Here is a 19,352-nt window from a genome sequence, read left to right as displayed (position 1 = left end):
CCTCCTTCGTGGTACAGTTCCTTCTGATTCTCCTAAATTGACTCCTAGGAACCGAACTGAGCCATTTGGGGTGATGGCAGCTGTCTATGGCTATAAAGCCATTTCTATCAGTCGGTTTAAAGAAAGATCGGGTTGCAAAGCCCGAATTCTCTCGATAAATCACCAGATCTAGGAAGTTGATGGAGGTATTGCTGTATTGGTAGGTGAACCTGATGCCCCAATTATTGCAATTCAGGTTATCCATGAAAATTTTCAAAGATGTTGCGTCCCCTTGCCACACAAGCAACGTGTCGTCTATATACCTCCTCCAAATGACCAGTTCTTTGACACGATTAGTAAAGATATTTCGGTCTTCCCAGAGGGCCATGAACAGGTTGGCCAAACTGGGGGCAAACTTTGCCCCCATGGCAACCCCTGTTCTCTGGCGATAGAAATTCTGGTTATAGTAGAAATAGTTGTGATCCATCCCAAAAATTAGGAGATCCAAGATGAACTGTTTTTGTTTGGACGGGATTTCTTGATTAGCATCGAGAAAAGTACAAACGGCCTCATAGCCCATTTCATGTGGTATGATGGTATATAGTGATGTCACGTCAGCCGTGACCAGCAGTACATCCCCTTGAACTTCTACTTCGGTAATGTCTTTGATGCATTGAGACGTGTCTTTAAGGAAGGCGGGTGTCTCTTGTACTAATGGCTGCAAGAAGTAATCAACATACTTTCCTATCCTCGAAGTGATGGATTCAATCCCACTAACTATGGGCCTCCCGGGTGGGTTATCTAGGCTTTTATGAACCTTTGGGAGGTAGTAGATAGTCGGAATTCTCGGTGAGACTGGGACAAGGAATTCTTTTTCTTTCTCATTTAAAATTCCCATGTCAAAACCCTTGTGTATTAGTTTTTCCAGCTTCTTTTTATACATGAATGTAGGATCACTTTTCAAGACTTCATATGTGGTTGGGTCTGCTACTAATCGATCCATTTCTTGGATGTAGTCATCCTTATTCAGTAGCACGATCCCCCCACCTTTATCTGCTGGCCTAATCACAAGATTCTTCTTCTCACAAAGGGATTTAATACCCTTTTGTAGATCCCCTTGGGGTTTAAATTCCAACTCTTTCTCTTCCAATTCTTTAAGCACAAGGTCCCTGAATACAGTAACGTGATGACTTGGGACTACTGGAGGGTTAAAAAGTGAGGCATTCTTAAGACCTGAAGGAATAATTGTGGAGGTTTGGTAGGAGACATAGTTCCTCTCACCAGCTTTTGACAAAAAATGTCTTTTCACGTTAAGTTTCCTCACATATTTGTGGATGTCCACGAATGTCTCAAACTTATTTAAGGGTTTTTTTGGGGCATATTTCAACCCTTTGCTCAGTGTGTGTTTTTCAGAGTCAGAAAGATCTACCTTACTAAGGTTGAAGATTCCTTGAATTTCATGATTCTTAATTCTTTTCTTTGAACCTCCTCTGCATCCTCTCATTATTTTCTTCTTTTTTTGCCCTTCTTTGGGCCCTGTCCTAAAAAACTCTTCTTATTGTTTTTTATAGGTGTTCTGGTCTGTGGAGGTTCAAACACCTCTTCCCTTTCTTCATATCCATTATGTTGTAAGGGTTCGTATCTATTTTGGGTGTATTGGGGATAAACCCGAGGCGTATGCGGAGAGTCATTATAATTACCCATATAGTCCATTGAGACTCTTCTTGGTGACCGAGATCTCGATCTCCTGGGCTGTCTTTCCCTCGAGTTGGTTCGATACTCCTGTCTGCTCCTATAGGAATCATGTCTGAGAGGTCTCACTTTGTCCCTCTTGTTGTTATTATTAGTGTTACCCCCATTTTGCTGTCTCATGTTCTGAATAGAACCGTTATCTCTCAAGGGTTTAAATTTATCAACTCCTCTTTGCCCTTGTTGTTCAGCATCTCTTTTAGGAGGTTCCCAGATTTTCACCTCTTTTTTGGGTACGTCCTTCGGTTCTCTGAAACCAAACGTTTCCAGACTTTTCTGGGAAGTCCCTTCTCCTAGTGGATTTTGAGTTTCTAGCTCAGTTCCCTCTTCCACTATGAGGTTTAACTGCCATTTGAATACCTTTGAGGCCTGGTAATCTTCCAAGTCCCTCAGGTATTTCTTTCTTTTTTTGGCTTTTTGTTCTTCATCTTCCATAGCTAGTATTTCTCTTAGTTCCTGGTTGTATACCTTATATGCTTCCTCCTGCATAGACGGTTTTAGTTTCTCCTTGATCTCTAATATTTCTTTATTTAATTTTAAAACTTTCTTTCTCTTCCTATCAATGAGGAAATTTAATAAGCCCATGCCTGCTCCATTAAAAAAATGGAACCATTCCTTGAGATCTGGGTCTCCCTGGTCTGGGTATAAACTCCACCGCAGACTTCTAGGGACCATTTTCTCCTGGACATATTTCTCAAGAAACGCTATGTCCCAGGAGGCATGTAATTCAGACACCATTATGTTTTTTAATCTCATGAAGATGCCTCTCAAGTCTGTGGTCTCATAGGTGGTTGTAGTGAAAATATCCTCTACTAACAGTTTACGTGTACTGTAATATTCAAAGATATCCATATGGATCTGCCGCTACTTGAATAGTATATATGTATATGTGAAAAAGAAAAGTGCGCTGATCCGTGATATGCTGCTCCCAGATAAAAATAAGTAAATGCGTGTAATTGGTGGTGCGCTATATCTGAAATATGTGCAAAAATGCAAACAAATAATGTGCAACCTCAAATATATACAATATAGGTGCAAAACTCTAACATATAAATATATGTGAGAAAAAGTCCCAAGACACTAATGTGTCTATGTTGAAACAATTTTCGGTGATATGGTTGGTGATGGATGGTGTTCAAAAGCAATACGTGACTTGAATTCCCTCCACCTGTTAGAATTCCTCCTTACCGGACGGAATGAAATAAGTGCTCTCCTTAAAGGAAACAAACAATCCCAGGTGCTCCCAAATCAAAAGGTGCTCCCCACCGTGCGTATAAAGTAGCCTGCTGGGCTTCTTACCAGATGGATATAGATAACATGCGTAATTGTATCCCTCTTGGACGGGTATGTCTCTGTATCTGTTTACACTAAGGATAATGCACTATAGCAGTCATTCCTTTTTACATGTTATGCTGGAACGATACGATCCTTCCCACCGCTTACCATAAGCGGCTACCAGTGCCATCGGAATACAGGATCTTATCTGCCCGTGAGCAGCGAAATAGTATTCGGTGTCCATATCCACCAGAGGCTGATAAGGACCAATTGGATACAGAGACATACCCGTCCAAGAGGGATACAATTACGCATGTTATCTATATCCATCTGGTAAGAAGCCCAGCAGGCTACTTTATACGCACGGTGGGGAGCACCTTTTGATTTGGGAGCACCTGGGATTGTTTGTTTCCTTTAAGGAGAGCACTTATTTCATTCCGTCCGGTAAGGAGGAATTCTAACAGGTGGAGGGAATTCAAGTCACGTATTGCTTTTGAACACCATCCATCACCAACCATATCACCGAAAATTGTTTCAACATGGACACATTAGTGTCTTGGGACTTTTTCTCACATATATTTATATGTTAGAGTTTTGCACCTATATTGTATATATTTGAGGTTGCACATTATTTGTTTGCATTTTTGCACATATTTCAGATATAGCGCACCACCAATTACACGCATTTACTTATTTTTATCTGGGAGCAGCATATCACGGATCAGCGCACTTTTCTTTTTCACATATTTATTAGGAAATGCCTGTGGACATTAATCTTTTTGAGAAATCCTTGATTTTCATATACCCAGATGTCAAGTATCACATGCTTGTGTTTCAGCTGCCAGGTGGGGAGTACCACAAAGTGTTCACTGTGTCTTCGGGCCCCTCGTGTTACATGTATCTGTATATTAACACCACAGCTGTGACCCTGGAGAAGAACCTCACCCGCCTGCAGGAGCTAAAAGAGAAGGTGGAAAATGGCAGTGGTGAGTAATGAAGGGGTTTAGAGGATTGGATCCCTTTGCAGTAAACCCATTTAGAAAAATTCCAGTAATTAAATGTCCTACCTTTATCTGTGAACTCTGGGGCTTTGCCATTCAGAGTTTAGGTGCTGCATGGGAAGGCAATGTGATTGTCCCTTCCTATCCCCACACCTTAATCACTTTAATACAGGTCACTTTTACACTTTCACCCCCTTCCTGCCCAGGCCAATTTTCAGCTTTCAGCGATGGCGCACTTTGAATGTCAATTGCGTGGTCATGCAATGCTGTACTCAAACAAAATGTTTATCATTTCACACAGAGAGCTTTTTTTGGTGGTATTTAATCACCACTGTTTTTTTTTTTGATAAAGAAATGAAAAAAGAGCAGAAAATTTGAAAAAATAAAAGTTTTTCTTCGTTTCTGTTTTATAAAATTTTGTAAATGGGTAAGTTTTCTCCTTCACTGATGGGCGCTGATGAGACGGCACTAATATGCAGCACTGATAAGCACCACCGATAGGCGGCACTGATGGGCAGCATTTATGGGCACTGATAGGTGGCAATGATGGGCAGCCTGTATGGGCACTGATAGGCAGCACTGTTGGGCAGTACTGGTTGCCCTAGGGGTGCATATACATGGTAGGTGCCAGAGAAAAGGGTGGAGGTGGGTTTGTTTTAAACCTGTCTGCTACAGAAAACGGCACACTTCGCAAGACAGACACAGAATATAATGAAGGTCTTTTTATGCTTCGTGTCAAAGATGTGTAATACTTTTTGTAAGGGGGGGAAAAAAAAACTATAGTACCATTGTTATTTATACACCGATCAGCTATAACTTTATGACCACTGACAGATAAAGTGAATAACATTGATTATCTTGTGACCATGTCACCCGAAAGTGGGTGGGATATATTAGGTAGCAAATGAACATGTTACCCCTGAAGTTGAACGGCAGCTCTTGTGGGATGTTTTTGTCTGCAGTGGTCAGGACCTACCAAAAATGCTCCAAGGAAGGAAAACGGGTTACAGTATCACTGGAAGTCAAGGCTCATTGATGCCTGTGGGGAGAGAAAGGTGGCCTATGTAGTCTGATCCAATAGAGGAGCTACTGTAGTTTCAAGTGATTTTAAAGGTTTTTGTTTTTTTTTAAAAAACAAGCCTGTCATATTTTCCTAAGTGCAAGATAATGCACCTGGGGCGTAAAAACCCAAGGGCAGAATATAGAATATTTGACACAGTCCTGACCTCAGTATCTGAGGAAAGGGATTTAGGAGTAATTATTTCAGAAGACTTAAAGGTGGGAAGACAATGTAATAGAGCAGCACGAAATGCCAGCAGAATGCTTGGATGTATAGGGAGAGGTATAAGCAGTAGAAAGAGAGAAGTGCTTATGCCGCTGTACAGAACACTGGTGAGACCTCCCTTGGAGTATTGTGCGCAGTACTGGAGGCCATATCTCCAGAAGGATATAGATACTCTAGAGAGAGTTCAGAGAAGAGCTACTAAACTAGTACATGGATTGCAGGAAAAAACTTACCAGGAAAGGTTAAAGGACCTTAACATGTATAGCTTGGAAGAAAGAAGAGACAGAGGGGATATGATAGAAACTTTTAAATACATAAAGGGAATCAACTCGGTAAAGGAGGAGAGCATATTTAAAAGAAGAAAAACTACCACAAGAGGACACAGTTTTAAATTAGAGGGGCAAAGGTTTAAAAGTAATATGAGGAAGTATTACTTTACTGAGAGAGTAGTGGATGCATGGAATAACCTTCCTGCAGAAGTGGTAGCTGCAAATACAGTGAAGGAGTTTAAGCATGCATGGGATAGGCATAAGGCTATCCTTCATATAAGATAGGGCCAGGGACTATTCATAGGATTCAGATATATTGGGCAGACTAGATGGGCCAAATGGTTCTTATCTGCCGACAGATTCTATGTTTCTATGTTTCTATGTTTCCTGCTCTGTGCAATGGTTTTGCACAGAGCAGCTCCAATCGTGCTCTTTTCAAGTCCCCCCCCCCCCCCCCCGCTGGCGCTTTTGTCTCCTCCCTCCTGCTGAGTGCCCCTATAACAAGTGGCTTGCTATTGGGACACTCCTACATGCTCGCTCCTGAGCTTCCTCTGTGTGTCCATAAAAGTAAAGCCAGACCACCTTCTTTTGAGGTCTGAAAATCTGGTAAGCAGTTTGAAACTGTGGGTGCACACAAGTGGTGAAGAATCTTTTCATCTGTGAGAATATTTATGTCACTGTAACTGTATTTACACACATTTTTCCCTCGGTTTATGGACTTTTCCACATAGCACTTTTAAATTATTTGGGACTTTTAAGTTGCTTTCTTGAACACCTATATTAACTTTGTGGATTTTTCATGAATTTTCCACTGTCTTTTTTTTTTTGGTTCTGCACTTGCACTTTTTATTTGCTAGCAGTGCAACACAAGTAAGTTAAATAATGTTGTGGCTGATCGCTGTATGACTGTGTGGTTAAGGATAAACAATTGTTAAGGATAAACAATCATTTCTAATTGTTAAAGTTATTACAAGCACCCAGTATATAGGTACTGGCCATATAAATACCAGGCATGCTTCTGAGACTTTGCTTGTATTAGCAATTAGAAACACAACCTTTCCGTTGGCAATAATGTGTCAGCTAAGTAGTACTTCGCTTTTCCTACCAATGATGTCCATGTAGAAGACTATTCATCATGGTTACACAAGATCACTGGCAGTCAGCCACATCAAAGGGGATCACTACATGTTGATCTTGCGAGAAATGCAACGCCCTTGTCATTTCTGTAAGCATAACAGTAACCACAAACAATGTTATCTTTTTTGTGTAAACTACCAATCACATCATCCCTCCCACCACCACCCTTCCTATGTAACAAACAAAGGCAGACATGTTTGAAGTCCAATTGCAAAAAGTGGTCACCTCCCCCACCTATAACTGGTCTTAACAGTAAGAAGCACTGGAAGGGCAAACGCAGATCAAAAAAGCAAGGGGATTTCCAGTCACTACTTACCAACCAGCCAGCGACCAACTAAATTAACCTGTCCAACAGTATGCTTTAAAAGCAGGGGTTTAGGTGCACACGTTTGCAAATACATGCATAAGCTGCAGGCCACGGCAAGGCAGCCTGATATCTGCAGACCCTAACTCTACCTTTAAAGAGTCTCCACAATGGGAGCACATGCATTCTGATGAGATAGATGGAGGACAGGTGACTGGAGGGAGCCCACCCCTCCTTAAAGGCACAGGGTCACACTAAACACCCAGCACATTGCACAATGGCAGCAAAGGTGTCAGTGCGTTGCCTGACCAATATAAACGGTATTGCAAAAAGTGGTCACCTCCCCCACCTATAACTGGTCTTAACAGTAAGAAGCACTGGAAGGGCAAAGGCAGATCAAAAAAGCAAGGGTATTTCCAGTCACTACTTACCAACCAGCCAGCGACCAACAGAATTAACCTGTTAACCACACGTTTGCAAATACATGTGTAAGCTGCAGGCCACGGCAAGGCACCCTGATATCTGCAAACCCAAACTCTACCTTTAAAGAGTCTCCACAATGGGAGCACATGCATTCTGATGAGATGGATGGAGGACAGGTGACTGGAGGGAGTCCAGGCTGAGTGGCAGCCATGACTTTTCCATAAATGCAGTAGAAGAGAGTGTAGCCTCCTAGGGACAGGAATTGTGGTATTCACAGGTGTACCAAATACAAATAAAGGCAAAAAATGAAAATGAATGCAGCCACCACATTGTACCGATAGGTTGTAATATCACATTGTTTTTTGGGGGATAAGATCTGCTTTAACACAATGGGGGCAGTTGGTATCAGACATAGTCTCTGACACTTGAAAAATGAGATTCCGAAATACAGATGCAACACTGTCTATCTGCTCTCAGTTTCTCACCCAGGCATTGCTGTAGTGCACAAATCCACTCAGATCACCAGATTACAGCTAAACAGAGAGCTGCTGGTTGTGAGGCTGGACTGCTTTTCCCAAACTTGCTGTGTCCCACATATAGAAAGCCTACTATAGAAAGTCACCATTCGGACTCAGACCTGCCTTGATAGTTTGAATGTGCTTGTAGCAGAGAAACTTGCCATACTTGCTGTGGATTAGTTTTGTTGAAGGGTTCTGGCAGAGTCAAATGGAGATCAAGGCATGTTGAGATATTAAAGAAATCTGATGCACTCGCAGAACTTGTGGTAATTCTAATGTTCTGTACTATCTGTTTCTAGTTTAAATCTAATTATTTAGATATTATTTCCAATATTATTATTGTTTTGCATAGTTTACCAGAAAGCAATTTCTCAAGTGGCGTATTTTTATTTGCAGTTTTATATGTAGCACCCTACAGGTAGGTGCTAGGTAAAGGTATAGTGGGCCTTGTCTGACTAACCGCAGGGCTGTGATTTATTTAGTCGGGGGGTGTCATGGTTTCCAGGTGTGCCTGCGGAAGGGGGGAGTCTCCCCACTGGCTCCTGTGAGAGGTTTCTCATAGGGCGGTGGAGGAAACCCAATCAGGGGACACATCCAGGCTTGTAACTACCCCAGAAGGCAGCTTGTGCTGCAAAGGATTCTGGGAGTGGGTATAAGTTTGGGGGTGGCACATGACAGGATGTCTTTGGCAGGAGCTGAGTCCCAGGATGGAGAGTGCAGCTGTCTCTCCTCCTGTCTGAGGGAAGAGGATGTCTCGAGGTGTCGCCTGAGAATCCAGAGAGTGCTGAGTTGAGCTGAGGGGATCCGGTGTGCAGAGAACCTGCGGAGAGAGAGAGAGAGAGAGAGGGGTTCAGCCCCAGGAAAGCCTACACAGGTCTTGAGTACTGAGGAGTGCCCCTGGGGGTCTGACAGAGTTAAAGGGGACCACTCCAGAAGATGTTCTGGGATCCAGTGCCAGCTAGTAGAAAGGGGGTGCCTAGGTTGCGGACCCTGAAGTTACAGAGGGGGGGTGCATAGACAGTGAACCCCAAAGAATTCAAGGATTAAGGTTAAAGGGGGCACCTACTATTGGGCCCTGAATTGTACAGAGTGTGCCAGTTGGGATTTGCAGTTTTACAACATACTACCTCAAGCCAAAGCAAGGCGGGAGGGAAGTATTCAGTGACTTGTTGCAGTGTAAAGGCCCGTACACACGTACCGATTGTCGGCCATAAATATCCGGCCAACCTCCGATCGGCCGATTGTCGGCTTGTTAGTATGATGCTTCCGACAACCGACTGCGGCTTTTCGGCCGAACAAAATCTGGTGTGCAGGCTTTAAAATTTTTGTTGGCCAACAAAGAACGGCCGATTGTTCGTCAGTCAGTACAGATTTCGGCCGACAAAAATGTGACGATCAAGACTGGGCATGCTCAGTGAAGAAAAAACACACGAAAAGTAGACCAGAACATGACCTCACTTCTGCAGTTGGTTGTTGTTGGCCGACAAAATTCGTGTGCAGTCTTGAGCACTTTTCAACCAACAAAACAGCACCGAACAAAAGACGGCCGATCGTTCGGCCGACAATCGGTACGTGTGTACGGGGCTTAACAGTGTCGGTGGTTCTACAATTTCACAGTCCTGGATCTTTTGGACTTTAAGTCAAGGATTCAGCACTTCTATTAAGCTACGGAGTATCCTCAGAGTTAGTGAGCGTTGGCTGGCCCCGGCTGGCGTTAAGGAAGCGCCAACAGGCATTTTTCAGGAACCAAGTCCCAAGTGTACATAGTTGAAGCCTAAAGGAGTATCCCACTCATTCCCTTCTCCCACCCCCTTTAGCTACAATAAAACAACAAAACCAAGATGCCGGAGTTGTCCATGTCTCAGTCTCTACATCCAGGGCCGCAGCTCACATGGGCTGGAAAGGTAACCGGTAACAATGGCAGACCCACATCAGGCCACAGGCCTGGAAAACCTGCTACATATATTTCTATTGTTTTAGGTTAACATGACTTTTGTGCAGAATAAAAGTCATTTGATTGGTTACCATCTAACACCTGCTTTTGTTCTGTGTCTTTTGCTTTCTTTGCCATATAGAGAGTGCACCGCTGCCACCAGAACTTCAGCCCCTTCTCTCAGGGACTTTAGATGGAGTCAATGTCACCGACCCTCTGGTTCTCACATACCTGCGAAGACAGAAGCGAATTCAGGAAGCAGAACGCAGGCGCAATGCAACCATCGTAGAAAGATTTGAGAGGTTTTTCAATAAGAAGTATTATATTCTTCGTCGCAGGTAAGTGCTTGGAATTGGGTGTTTATGTTGGGATACTGGCAAACAGAACAATTTCATGCAGCATCCAGTGTCGGTGTCTGCTTGCTGGACTAAGATGCTGGCTCAGAGATGTAAATTCCGGTCACCGCGGAGTTCTTGGTTCTCCTGCTCAGAAATATCTGACATAGATGAGCCCCCCCTTCTCACATTGCTCAAGCTCTGCAAAGTTGCAGTGTAGCAAATTGATCGCTGGGGAGAAGAGACTGAGGAAATGCTTCCTTCTGCCTGCAGCATAGACAACTACACTTATCTTTTCATGTGTTCTGGCAGTTCACATGACTCCATAGGTCCTCTTCCTCTTTAGTCCTTTCTCAGCAGTGAATGGTCCTGAATGATGCAGCCCAGAGTTGGACTTTAAGCATAGGCAAAGAGATGCCACTGAGATCTTTGTAGTGATTAAACTACATGTCTTTATTTTTGTTAATTTTACAAAAGTATAGAAGAGCAAACGTAAAAATGTGAAGGTAATATTAAAATTACTTTAGGGTAAAGAGTAAAAGGATTAAAACAAAGTATGCCTACGATGAATACACTGTACTTTCCTGTTAAAGTGGGAGTTCTCCCTAATAATAAAGCCTCTTAAGTCCACAGGCATCAAGAATCTAAGACTAACCTATCTAACCCTATAAAGAAGAATTTGCTATACATAGCTTTTCTGAAGCTGCTCTGGTCCGGTCTCCAGCCCAGCAGTGGAAGCTCTGCAGAAGAGACAGCCGACAATGGCTGGGAAATGTCAGAAGTGACGTCCCCTATAGAGTTACTATTGGGCTTTCATTGTCAGCTGTCTCCTCTGCACCGGCCTCCACAGAGAAGCCGCCGCTGACAGCTCAGCATGGGACCAGACCGGAGGAGCTTCAGAAAAGTTATGTATAGCGAGTTCTTCTTTACAGGGCTAGATAGGTTAGTCTTAGATTGTGTATGCCTGTAGATTAGGAGATTTTACTGTTAGGGTGAATTTTTACTTTAAGGAAGGCTGAGAAAATGCTAAATTCCTGTCTGATAACACAGCAGATGTATGTCAACATATTTTTCATATATTTTAAAGAGGAGGGGGCTCCCTCTTATTTTTTCTGAGTAAAGACTAAACTAAGTCTCATTCCTAGGCCAGGAGGAATGTTCTATTTACATTCAGTAATCTAGCTTAGCAGCGTTTCAGTGTAGATAGAGCTGGTAACTTTCCAACTGTGCTCAGTGTTTGGTGATGCTGCCTAAAACTTATTTCTTTATTGTCCATTGAGGAATTCAGAAACCGTCAGGTTTCACTGCCACCTGGCAAACGGAACAATTGTAGGCCAGTTACCGTATAATACCTCATCTACCAGCTAGGGATCGACCGATATAGTTTTTTCATTGCCGATACCGATATTTTGCCCATTGCATATTGGTATCGGCCTATATGGGCCGATATTTTGAACATTTAAAGTTTTGCAAAATAAACACAATTGTCGACACAAATCTGTTAGCCCCGTTCACACTGGGGCGACCTGTCAGACGACCTGGTCGCCTGACAGGTCGCCTCGCATAGAGAAGCTGTGGACCCGTTTTAATAGGAGCGACACAAGTCGCTCCGACTTAGAAAAAGGGTCCGGAGCTTCTTTGGGGCGACCCGGAGCGACCTGCATTGACTTCAATGTTATGAAGTCCGTGCCGGCCGCTCCGAGGTCGCCCCGGGAAGTAGCGTCGCCCCAGTGTGAACGGGGCCTTACTGAACATGTTAATGTTTGTTTGTTAACATTTTTAACATTAAGGGCTCGTTCTTCACACCTTAACTGCATAAAAACTGATAGGAAAACCGCACTTGCAGGGACATCAGTTTCACATTATCTGATTGTGAATGATGCATAAACTGCTGCAGTAGTGCATTCATTTACTGCAGCAATTTTAAATCGCTACTGCAGTGCAGTGCAGTCAGAGCAAAACTGCTAGAAAAAAAGCTAGACAGTGGATTGGAGTCAGTGGACTACCGCTGCAGTAGTGCACTCACTGCAATGATTTTAAATCACTACTGCAGTCAGTGCAAATTAAACTGCTAGAAAAAAGCTAGACAGCGGATTGGAGGAGTCAGTAGTGCACTCACTGCAATGATTTTAAATCACTAACTGCAGTCAGTGCAAAACTGCTAGAAAAAAAGCTAGACAGTGGGGAGTCAGTGGACTACTGCTGCAGTAGTACTCACTCGCTGCAATAATTTTAAATCACTATTGCACTACTGCAGTGACTGCACTGCAGTAGTGATTTAAAATTATTGCAGCAGTAAGTGGCGGACAACTGCAGCAGTAGTCCACTGACTCCAATCCACTGTCTAGCTTTTTTTCTAGCTGTTTTGCACTGACTGCACTGCACTGCAGTAGCGATTTAAAATTGCAGTGCACAACTGCTAGAAAAAAAGCTAGACAAAAGCTAGACAGTGGAATGGTTTGGAGTGGAGTGAACACTAGTACTATACTACTACACTTTCAATACTCCCAGTTAAGTAGAACAATATTATAGTGCAGAAAGCATAACATTTCAGCATGTTCACCAGTTAAACGGCTTCTGTTTTTTTTCATAAATTGCTGCCACTTCACTAAAAACAGGGGAGCAGAAAGGTATCTTCTAGCATGAGAAGCAAGTCTTTTGTAGTGTGCCTCATTTTCTTTCCACCACTGAAGAGGATCACTTCTTCGGTCAATTACTGGTTCCTTCAAATAGAGATGAAGTTCATCATCCAGGCTCATTATTGCAGATTCAGAAGAATCCTCTGCATGAGGCCACAATAAAACACTTAAAATGTCAATTCAACCATGATGAAGACGATTCTCTTCTGTTCGTTGTCGTCTTTTTGGACATTTTTCTGTTTTTGCAGCATGCTGCTCTTTCACATTATAAAAATGCTGTTCTGGACTTGTCTTTTCGTCAGGAATCTCCTGTTGAATAACTTCTGTCAGCCATTGTTTTGCCTTGGCCAATACATTATCAGAAGAGAACACATGGTTCTTGTATCGAGGATTCAAAAGACTTGCCAGCACTACATTTTTTTTCATCTCTTCATGCTTCTCAAAACATATATCAATCAAAGCTCTCTGGCTTGACAGACCATCATTTGAAAGTTGGAGGGTGTTGTGTGCCATGACACTGAGGTCTGACATATCAGCAAGCCTCATTCCTTTCCGCATGTTTGCTCTGCTGTCTCGAAGGAGCACAAGCATCACTCGGCCTTTGGTGATTCCCCATTCTTCATGCCTAGAAACATTTCTCTACTGTACTCCCCAGTGTGGGATCATTGCATCACTTTTGTATTCAAGACTAATTGCCTTTTTGTCCATTGCGCTGTCAATGAAGTGGCATGTAAGATTCATTAGTGACTGTTTGTCCTCCTCCTGACCAGCAGTCAGACGTGAATGAGAGTGAGTTGCCATCATTCTCTGGTTGCAGCATAGCCTTTACCTTCTCAACGACCTGTTGGTGAATCTTTCCCAGCATTTCGGGTTCAATAATACTTCTCACTCTTCAGTGTGCACCTTGGCTCAAGTATGGACATCAACCGCTTAAATCCTGAGTCAGACACCATTGTAAATGGCTGGTTATCAGTGACCATCATCTCTGTAATTACTCTCTCCAGCAGTTGGGATCTTCCATCTGAATCTAGACTGTGACACCTGTTTTTTTTCTGAAACATATCTGTTATTTTTGCCTGGCCCTGGGATAGTGGAGGAGGTATTTCAAAATCACATTGATATTCATTTAGTTTTTTTTCTGTGCTGCATGATACAATTCAATATGATGAACTCTTAGATGGGCCCAAAGCTTTGACGTATTTTTGTTTTTCTGCAGTTACTGATCCCATGCTTATATTGTTTGTGCATGTGTTGCACACTGCTTCTTTTCCTGGAGATGGTTGAGATGAGAAATAGTCCCAGACCATGCTTTTACTTTTTTTGTCTTCATCCATCTCCATTGCAATTTGAAAGAGACAATAAGCTAAAAAAAATGGCTAGCTGGCTGCTGGCACCCTGCCCTGCTGTGGGAGGCTGGCTTGCTGGCACCCTGTTGTGGGGTGGCTGGCTGCTGTCACCCTGTTGTGGGTCAGTGGCTGACGCCTGGCAGTGCGGGTGGCTTGGTGGCGCCCTGTTGTGGGGGGCTGGCTTGCTGTCACCCTGTTGTGGGTGGCTGGCTTGCTGGAACACTGTGGTGGGTGGCTGGCTTTGTGTCATGTTGGTGGCTGGCTTGGTGTCACCCGGCACCCTGTGGTGGGTGGCTGGCACCCTGTGTGGTGGGTGGCTGGCTGGTAAAGGCCCAGGACCTGTGGCTGGCTGGCTGGTACAAGCTCAGGGCCTGTGGCTGGCTAGCTGGTACAGGCAGGGCCTGTTGCTGGCTGGTACAGGCCTGTGGGTTGGTGTGCAGGTGGCTGGCTGGCATCGGGCAGCTGTGGGTGTATGTATGTGGTGGCTGTGTTCAACACACTGTGTGCACTCACTGTCCCGAGACTCCCGACTCCAGACAAGGCGTGGCGCATACTCAATGAAGTCGCAACGATATCAGTAACCTCCGGGGCCTATTCCGATATATCGGGGAAAGTGCATATCGGCCCTCGATATATCGGCCTTGCCGATAATCGGTTGATCCCTACTACCAGCAAGCTTCAATTTGTTGTTGGTGTCCTAGGGAGTTAATACCTTAACCTTGTGGCATTTTTCTTTGAAGACTCTAGTCAGGATTCATTATTACACTGCTGCTTACACTGTTCTTTTGTATAGCAGATGCCCAGACTGGCATCTCCTCAGCACTAGCTCTGGAAGTCTTACAATGGAGAGGAAATGGGGGCTAGCCTGGAATGTGACATTCTGGCACTGGGCTCTGCATTGTGGCACATTCCAGACCTTAATGTACTGTATTAGCTAGCTGCAGAGCGCTTTCTGGATCTCTGGAGTATAGATCTAGGTTTGTCCTGACCATATTTAAAACCACTTACTTTGAGCTTTCCTCCTGCTAGTTTAAAGTCCTGTCCCCCTTATTCTTGGCTTCATATTGAAAATACTGCCCTCCTTAACCTTATTCAATCATATCTCCCCTTTCTCTACTCAAGACTGTATCGTTGAATACTGTGGAAGGGCCCTTCATGGTACTTGGCATTCCCACTCTCTCCTGAGGGAGCCCATGATCTAGAAGGTTGGCCAGGACCAGTTACTGCTACTTTTTTACCTAGTAAAAACCCTTTTGTGCACTTTGAAGACTCCTGCTTTTCCTTGAAGCACTGACCTTCCCTGTTTTCAGCATCCTTTTTGTGGCACGCTCTGGAGGCTTTGCCTAAAAAAGGGTCAGCTTTTTAGACTCTGGCTGTCTGAACCCTTCTGAAAAGCCTAACACCAGCAAGCTTGACTCGATAGGGCTTTGTGTGTGTATAGTATAAAGAACTGTTGGTTGCTTACAGACAAGGCTATTCAGCTCCAATCCTTGCTAAAGAAGGTTACTCTCCCTGTGAGTCATTTGTCTCGTCCTTTACCTGTTAGAAGAAAATCCCCATTCTTCTTTTCGGGCCTGTGTAGTTTTGGGGGAATACCCTCCTAGCAAAGTCTCCCCTTCTTTCATTGACTGTCTTTTTCAGTCTGCCTCTCTATTTTGGGGGGGCTAAGGACACATTGGTTTCTAAAGGTGAATGGAGTCCCCTGAGGGGACTCGACTTGCAGGGATATCCCCATACCTGATGCCTAAGTCTGCTGAACAAACAGTCCATTCTTTGTCAGGGGATCCCACAGTGAGTCAGTCTCCCAACATGGTCTCTGCTGGACATCACAAGTTTTGTAGGACCTTCACATGAGGGAAGGTATGGAAGTTCTCTTTTGGACAGTTCAAGTGGCCTGGTCCCTATGCTGGATGACGCTGGGGGTGCTACTTCTGACATCGTTGTTTTGCCTTGGAGATAACAAACCTAAGTCTGGCTCTCCTAATCTGGAAGTCTCCACACAAAAGGGGTGGAGTTTACAACTGGGTTCTCCTCATCTCCTGCTTGGAAGAAATTTTCAGTAGGCAAAACATACTTGGATCCTTCTGCAGGTATCCACTGTAGAAGAAAAAGAATGTATAGATACCTTCATGGGACCTGATAAACTGAAGCTAGTCCTCATATGACTGATTGGCAGCCTTGTATGAATGTTCACCCAGATTCCTTCCTCATTTCTGACCCAAATCAGGCTAATGTGTTTAGCAATGTGACAAAGATTCATGCATCTGTTCGGCTGTGGATTCCTTACGATTCATTGGTGGGTCAGATGCTTCTTAGAACCATGTTTGTTGGTAAAGGTTATTCATATTTTTCAGAGTTCCTCTGCTGGACCCAAAGGACCGTTTTGGAAAGTGTGGAAGTGTTAAAACACCTGACAGGTTTTTATTGATATCTGTGTCCCTCTGGTGGGTGGGGGGGGGGGGGGGGTGTCAACCTCTCTATTGCTAATAATGGTCACAAGGACAAAAAATGACGAAAATGCAAAGTTTTTTTTACAGTTGTCACCAGAAAAGAAATCCTCAAATGGGCACACCTGTTTCAGTGCCAGAAGGGATTAATTCTAAGTTCATGTTGTGTCTTTGGGACAGTAAGTGAAGGAAAATATCCCCAGATGGTCCAAAAAAAAGAAAACGGATCGTACAGTACAGGACTTCATGCTCCATTGTCAAAGACACTGGGATTTATGCAGCCACCTCCAGGTGCTTGGACACTGCTAACAAAATTTGGACAGCCTGTATAACCCCTTCCACTCCCAAGCAAAGCTTTTGCCAGTGTCCTTGGGTGAAGAATGGCCTCTCTACTTTTTGCTTACATAGTCTAACGATGATCTGCCTTGAATCCTCACACAATAGCTACTTTCTGCAGCTTTCGGATCAGCGCCTCTCGGACCTGTACCCAGACCCCCAGTGTATGGAAGACACCGGGTCAGCCTGTAACATTGCTGCAGACACTGGAAACTAGATTTGGCATTCACCCTTCTTACAGTAGTACAGCAAGAAGCAGTTAGCCTTAAAGAGGTTGTAACCCTAAAAACAAACAAAAAACGCATAGAGGTGTCATTAGTCCCTTTCTATGCCATAAAAATCTGGTTGATCTTGCCTGTTCCTGTGTCCCCCTAGGTGTGCTGACCATGGTAATCGTGGCTGCTAATCCATGATATCGTGGTTGGTAAACGTGCCACCGTCAGCCCGCAGTCTCCCCCTTTCCCCTTCTTCCATCCCTGTCGGCTCCTGTGCGTGAAGTGATCTCCTAAGCTGCCCCTCTGCTCCTGCCGCTATACCGTGTGGCAGTAAAGTTAGTGCTCACAATTACTGCCAGCCCCTTTTTGTTATAACAAAATATGTATGTAGGTACATACGCGATGTATGTGTTTTTTTTTTTTTTTTTTAAATATTGCAGCTAAATAACTTCCCTGAAGATGCCCTCCATAGAGGAGGTATGCCTTCCTGAAGCATGGAGTTATGTCTTTCCTTAGAATGTAGCACCCAGAGCCATGGAGTGGTGAGTTTGAGGCTGAGCCTCCTTCCTTTCTCATGGGGGTCTCTACCTGGAATTGGTTGAAGCGTGATCAAATACACCCCTCCCTACCTTTGAAGTAGTCGCTGTATCCCAAGCCTCTGCCTTAGTGCACAACGGGGTGGACAGTGTGATTCCTTTGGTCAGGAGCAGTTTGTCGCATTGTGACTGTGATAACTCAAAAGTGTCTTTGTAGCCATGCAACACTTTCTCCCTATGCAGGTACATTCTATTGCAACAGCTCTGCGACATGCTTCCTTTTTCCTGGTACATTCTGTCGCAGCAGCTCTGTGACATATAGCTAGACTTGGATGGATTTGTACCTGTGTTGTATGCTAGGCCCCCTCCAGAAGTGATTTCCTGTTTCTGTCCTCAACTGAAGATGCCATTTTGAGCACGTGCTGTTCAGACATGTTGCAAAGAACAACCAAAGCATTTCGAGTCATCCTGCTAGTACAGGATATCTTGCATCAGGACTGACCCTTCTAAGCAGTTTGCCCAGCTATATCCTGTTGAGGAGGTTTACCACAAAAAGTGGAAGGTTTTGGTGGTAGATGCAGCTATTTCTTGCCTCAACAAATCTCTGACAATTCTAGTTGATATCAATATATATCAAATATATCAAAATACCAAGGCCTTATCTTGGACACAAGCCAGGCCAGTGTATTTCTACCCCAGAAACAAGTATTGACCCTCCAATTTCATGTTTTCCGGCTCTTCACTCCAAAAAGCTCCCATCAGTTTGGTTTTCCATGAGAGTTCTGGGTTCAATGGTAGCCTTATTTGAAACCGTGAGGTTTTCCATGTCTCGCTCCAGGCCCTGCAGCCCAGTGTTCTAACTGCGTAGGACAAACTAATCCAGTCTCTGGATCAGCGTGCGCCTGCCTTCCTAAACCAGGATATCTCTGATCTGGTGGATAACTGGCCCTGCTGAAGAAGTTATTGGGTTGTGGAGGAGTCCTCAGGTCAGGGATGGTTCAGGGAACTTGTTCATCAAGGGAGTTCAGACTTCTCATCAACATTCTCAAACTATAGTCCCTTGAAAAAGTATTCATACCCCCTTAAAATTTTCCACATTTTTTCATGTTCCAGCTAAAAAGTAGATATTGTATTGTGATTTTATGTGATAGACCAACACAAAGTGGCACATAATTGTGAAGTGGAAGGAAAATAATAACGGAATTTTTGTAAAATCTTACCGTAAAATTCCTTTCTCTGAGTCCTCCGACAGTCACCGCCCATTCACACAGTCTTCACTAATGGGGTATGGCTTCCTCTCCACAGGAGTTTCTAGGCATAAGACTTGTAAAAGAACAATTCATCTACATAGTCACACCCATGGGGGTTGTCCTAGTGCAATAGCCATCCCAATTCAGTTTGGTCGCAAGCAGTGACGGTGTATAAAAAACCCCCAAAGAGGGGTGGGGACGGCGACTGTCGGAGGACTCAGAGAAAGGAATTTTATGGTAAGATTTTACAAAAATTCAGTTTTCTCTTACGTCCTCCGACAGTCGCCGCCCATTCACACAGTCTTCACTAATGGGGATGTCCCAAAGCAGTGTAGACATGAGGGGTGGGCAACGCAACCGTAAGAAGAGCAACGC

General features: G+C 44.0%; 1 protein-coding gene across 1 annotated transcript in view; it reads left to right on the top strand.

Annotated features, from left to right (window-relative positions):
- Window positions 1–19,352, top strand: part of GGCX (gamma-glutamyl carboxylase) — a 95,022-nt gene that overhangs the window by 55,398 nt on the left and 20,272 nt on the right. The window contains exons 13-14 of the mRNA XM_082256925.1: window positions 3,842–3,989; window positions 10,016–10,211. Coding sequence (XP_082113051.1) covers window positions 3,842–3,989; window positions 10,016–10,211 — 344 coding nt within the window. The remainder of the gene's footprint in view (window positions 1–3,841; window positions 3,990–10,015; window positions 10,212–19,352) is intronic.

The sequence above is a fragment of the Pelophylax lessonae genome (genome assembly GCF_965119305.1).
Source record: "Pelophylax lessonae genome assembly, chromosome: 4".
NCBI classification, from domain to species: Eukaryota; Metazoa; Chordata; class Amphibia; order Anura; family Ranidae; genus Pelophylax; species Pelophylax lessonae.
The sequence above is the reverse complement of the archived record's forward strand: the minus strand, read 5'-3'. Positions and strand labels throughout refer to the sequence as shown.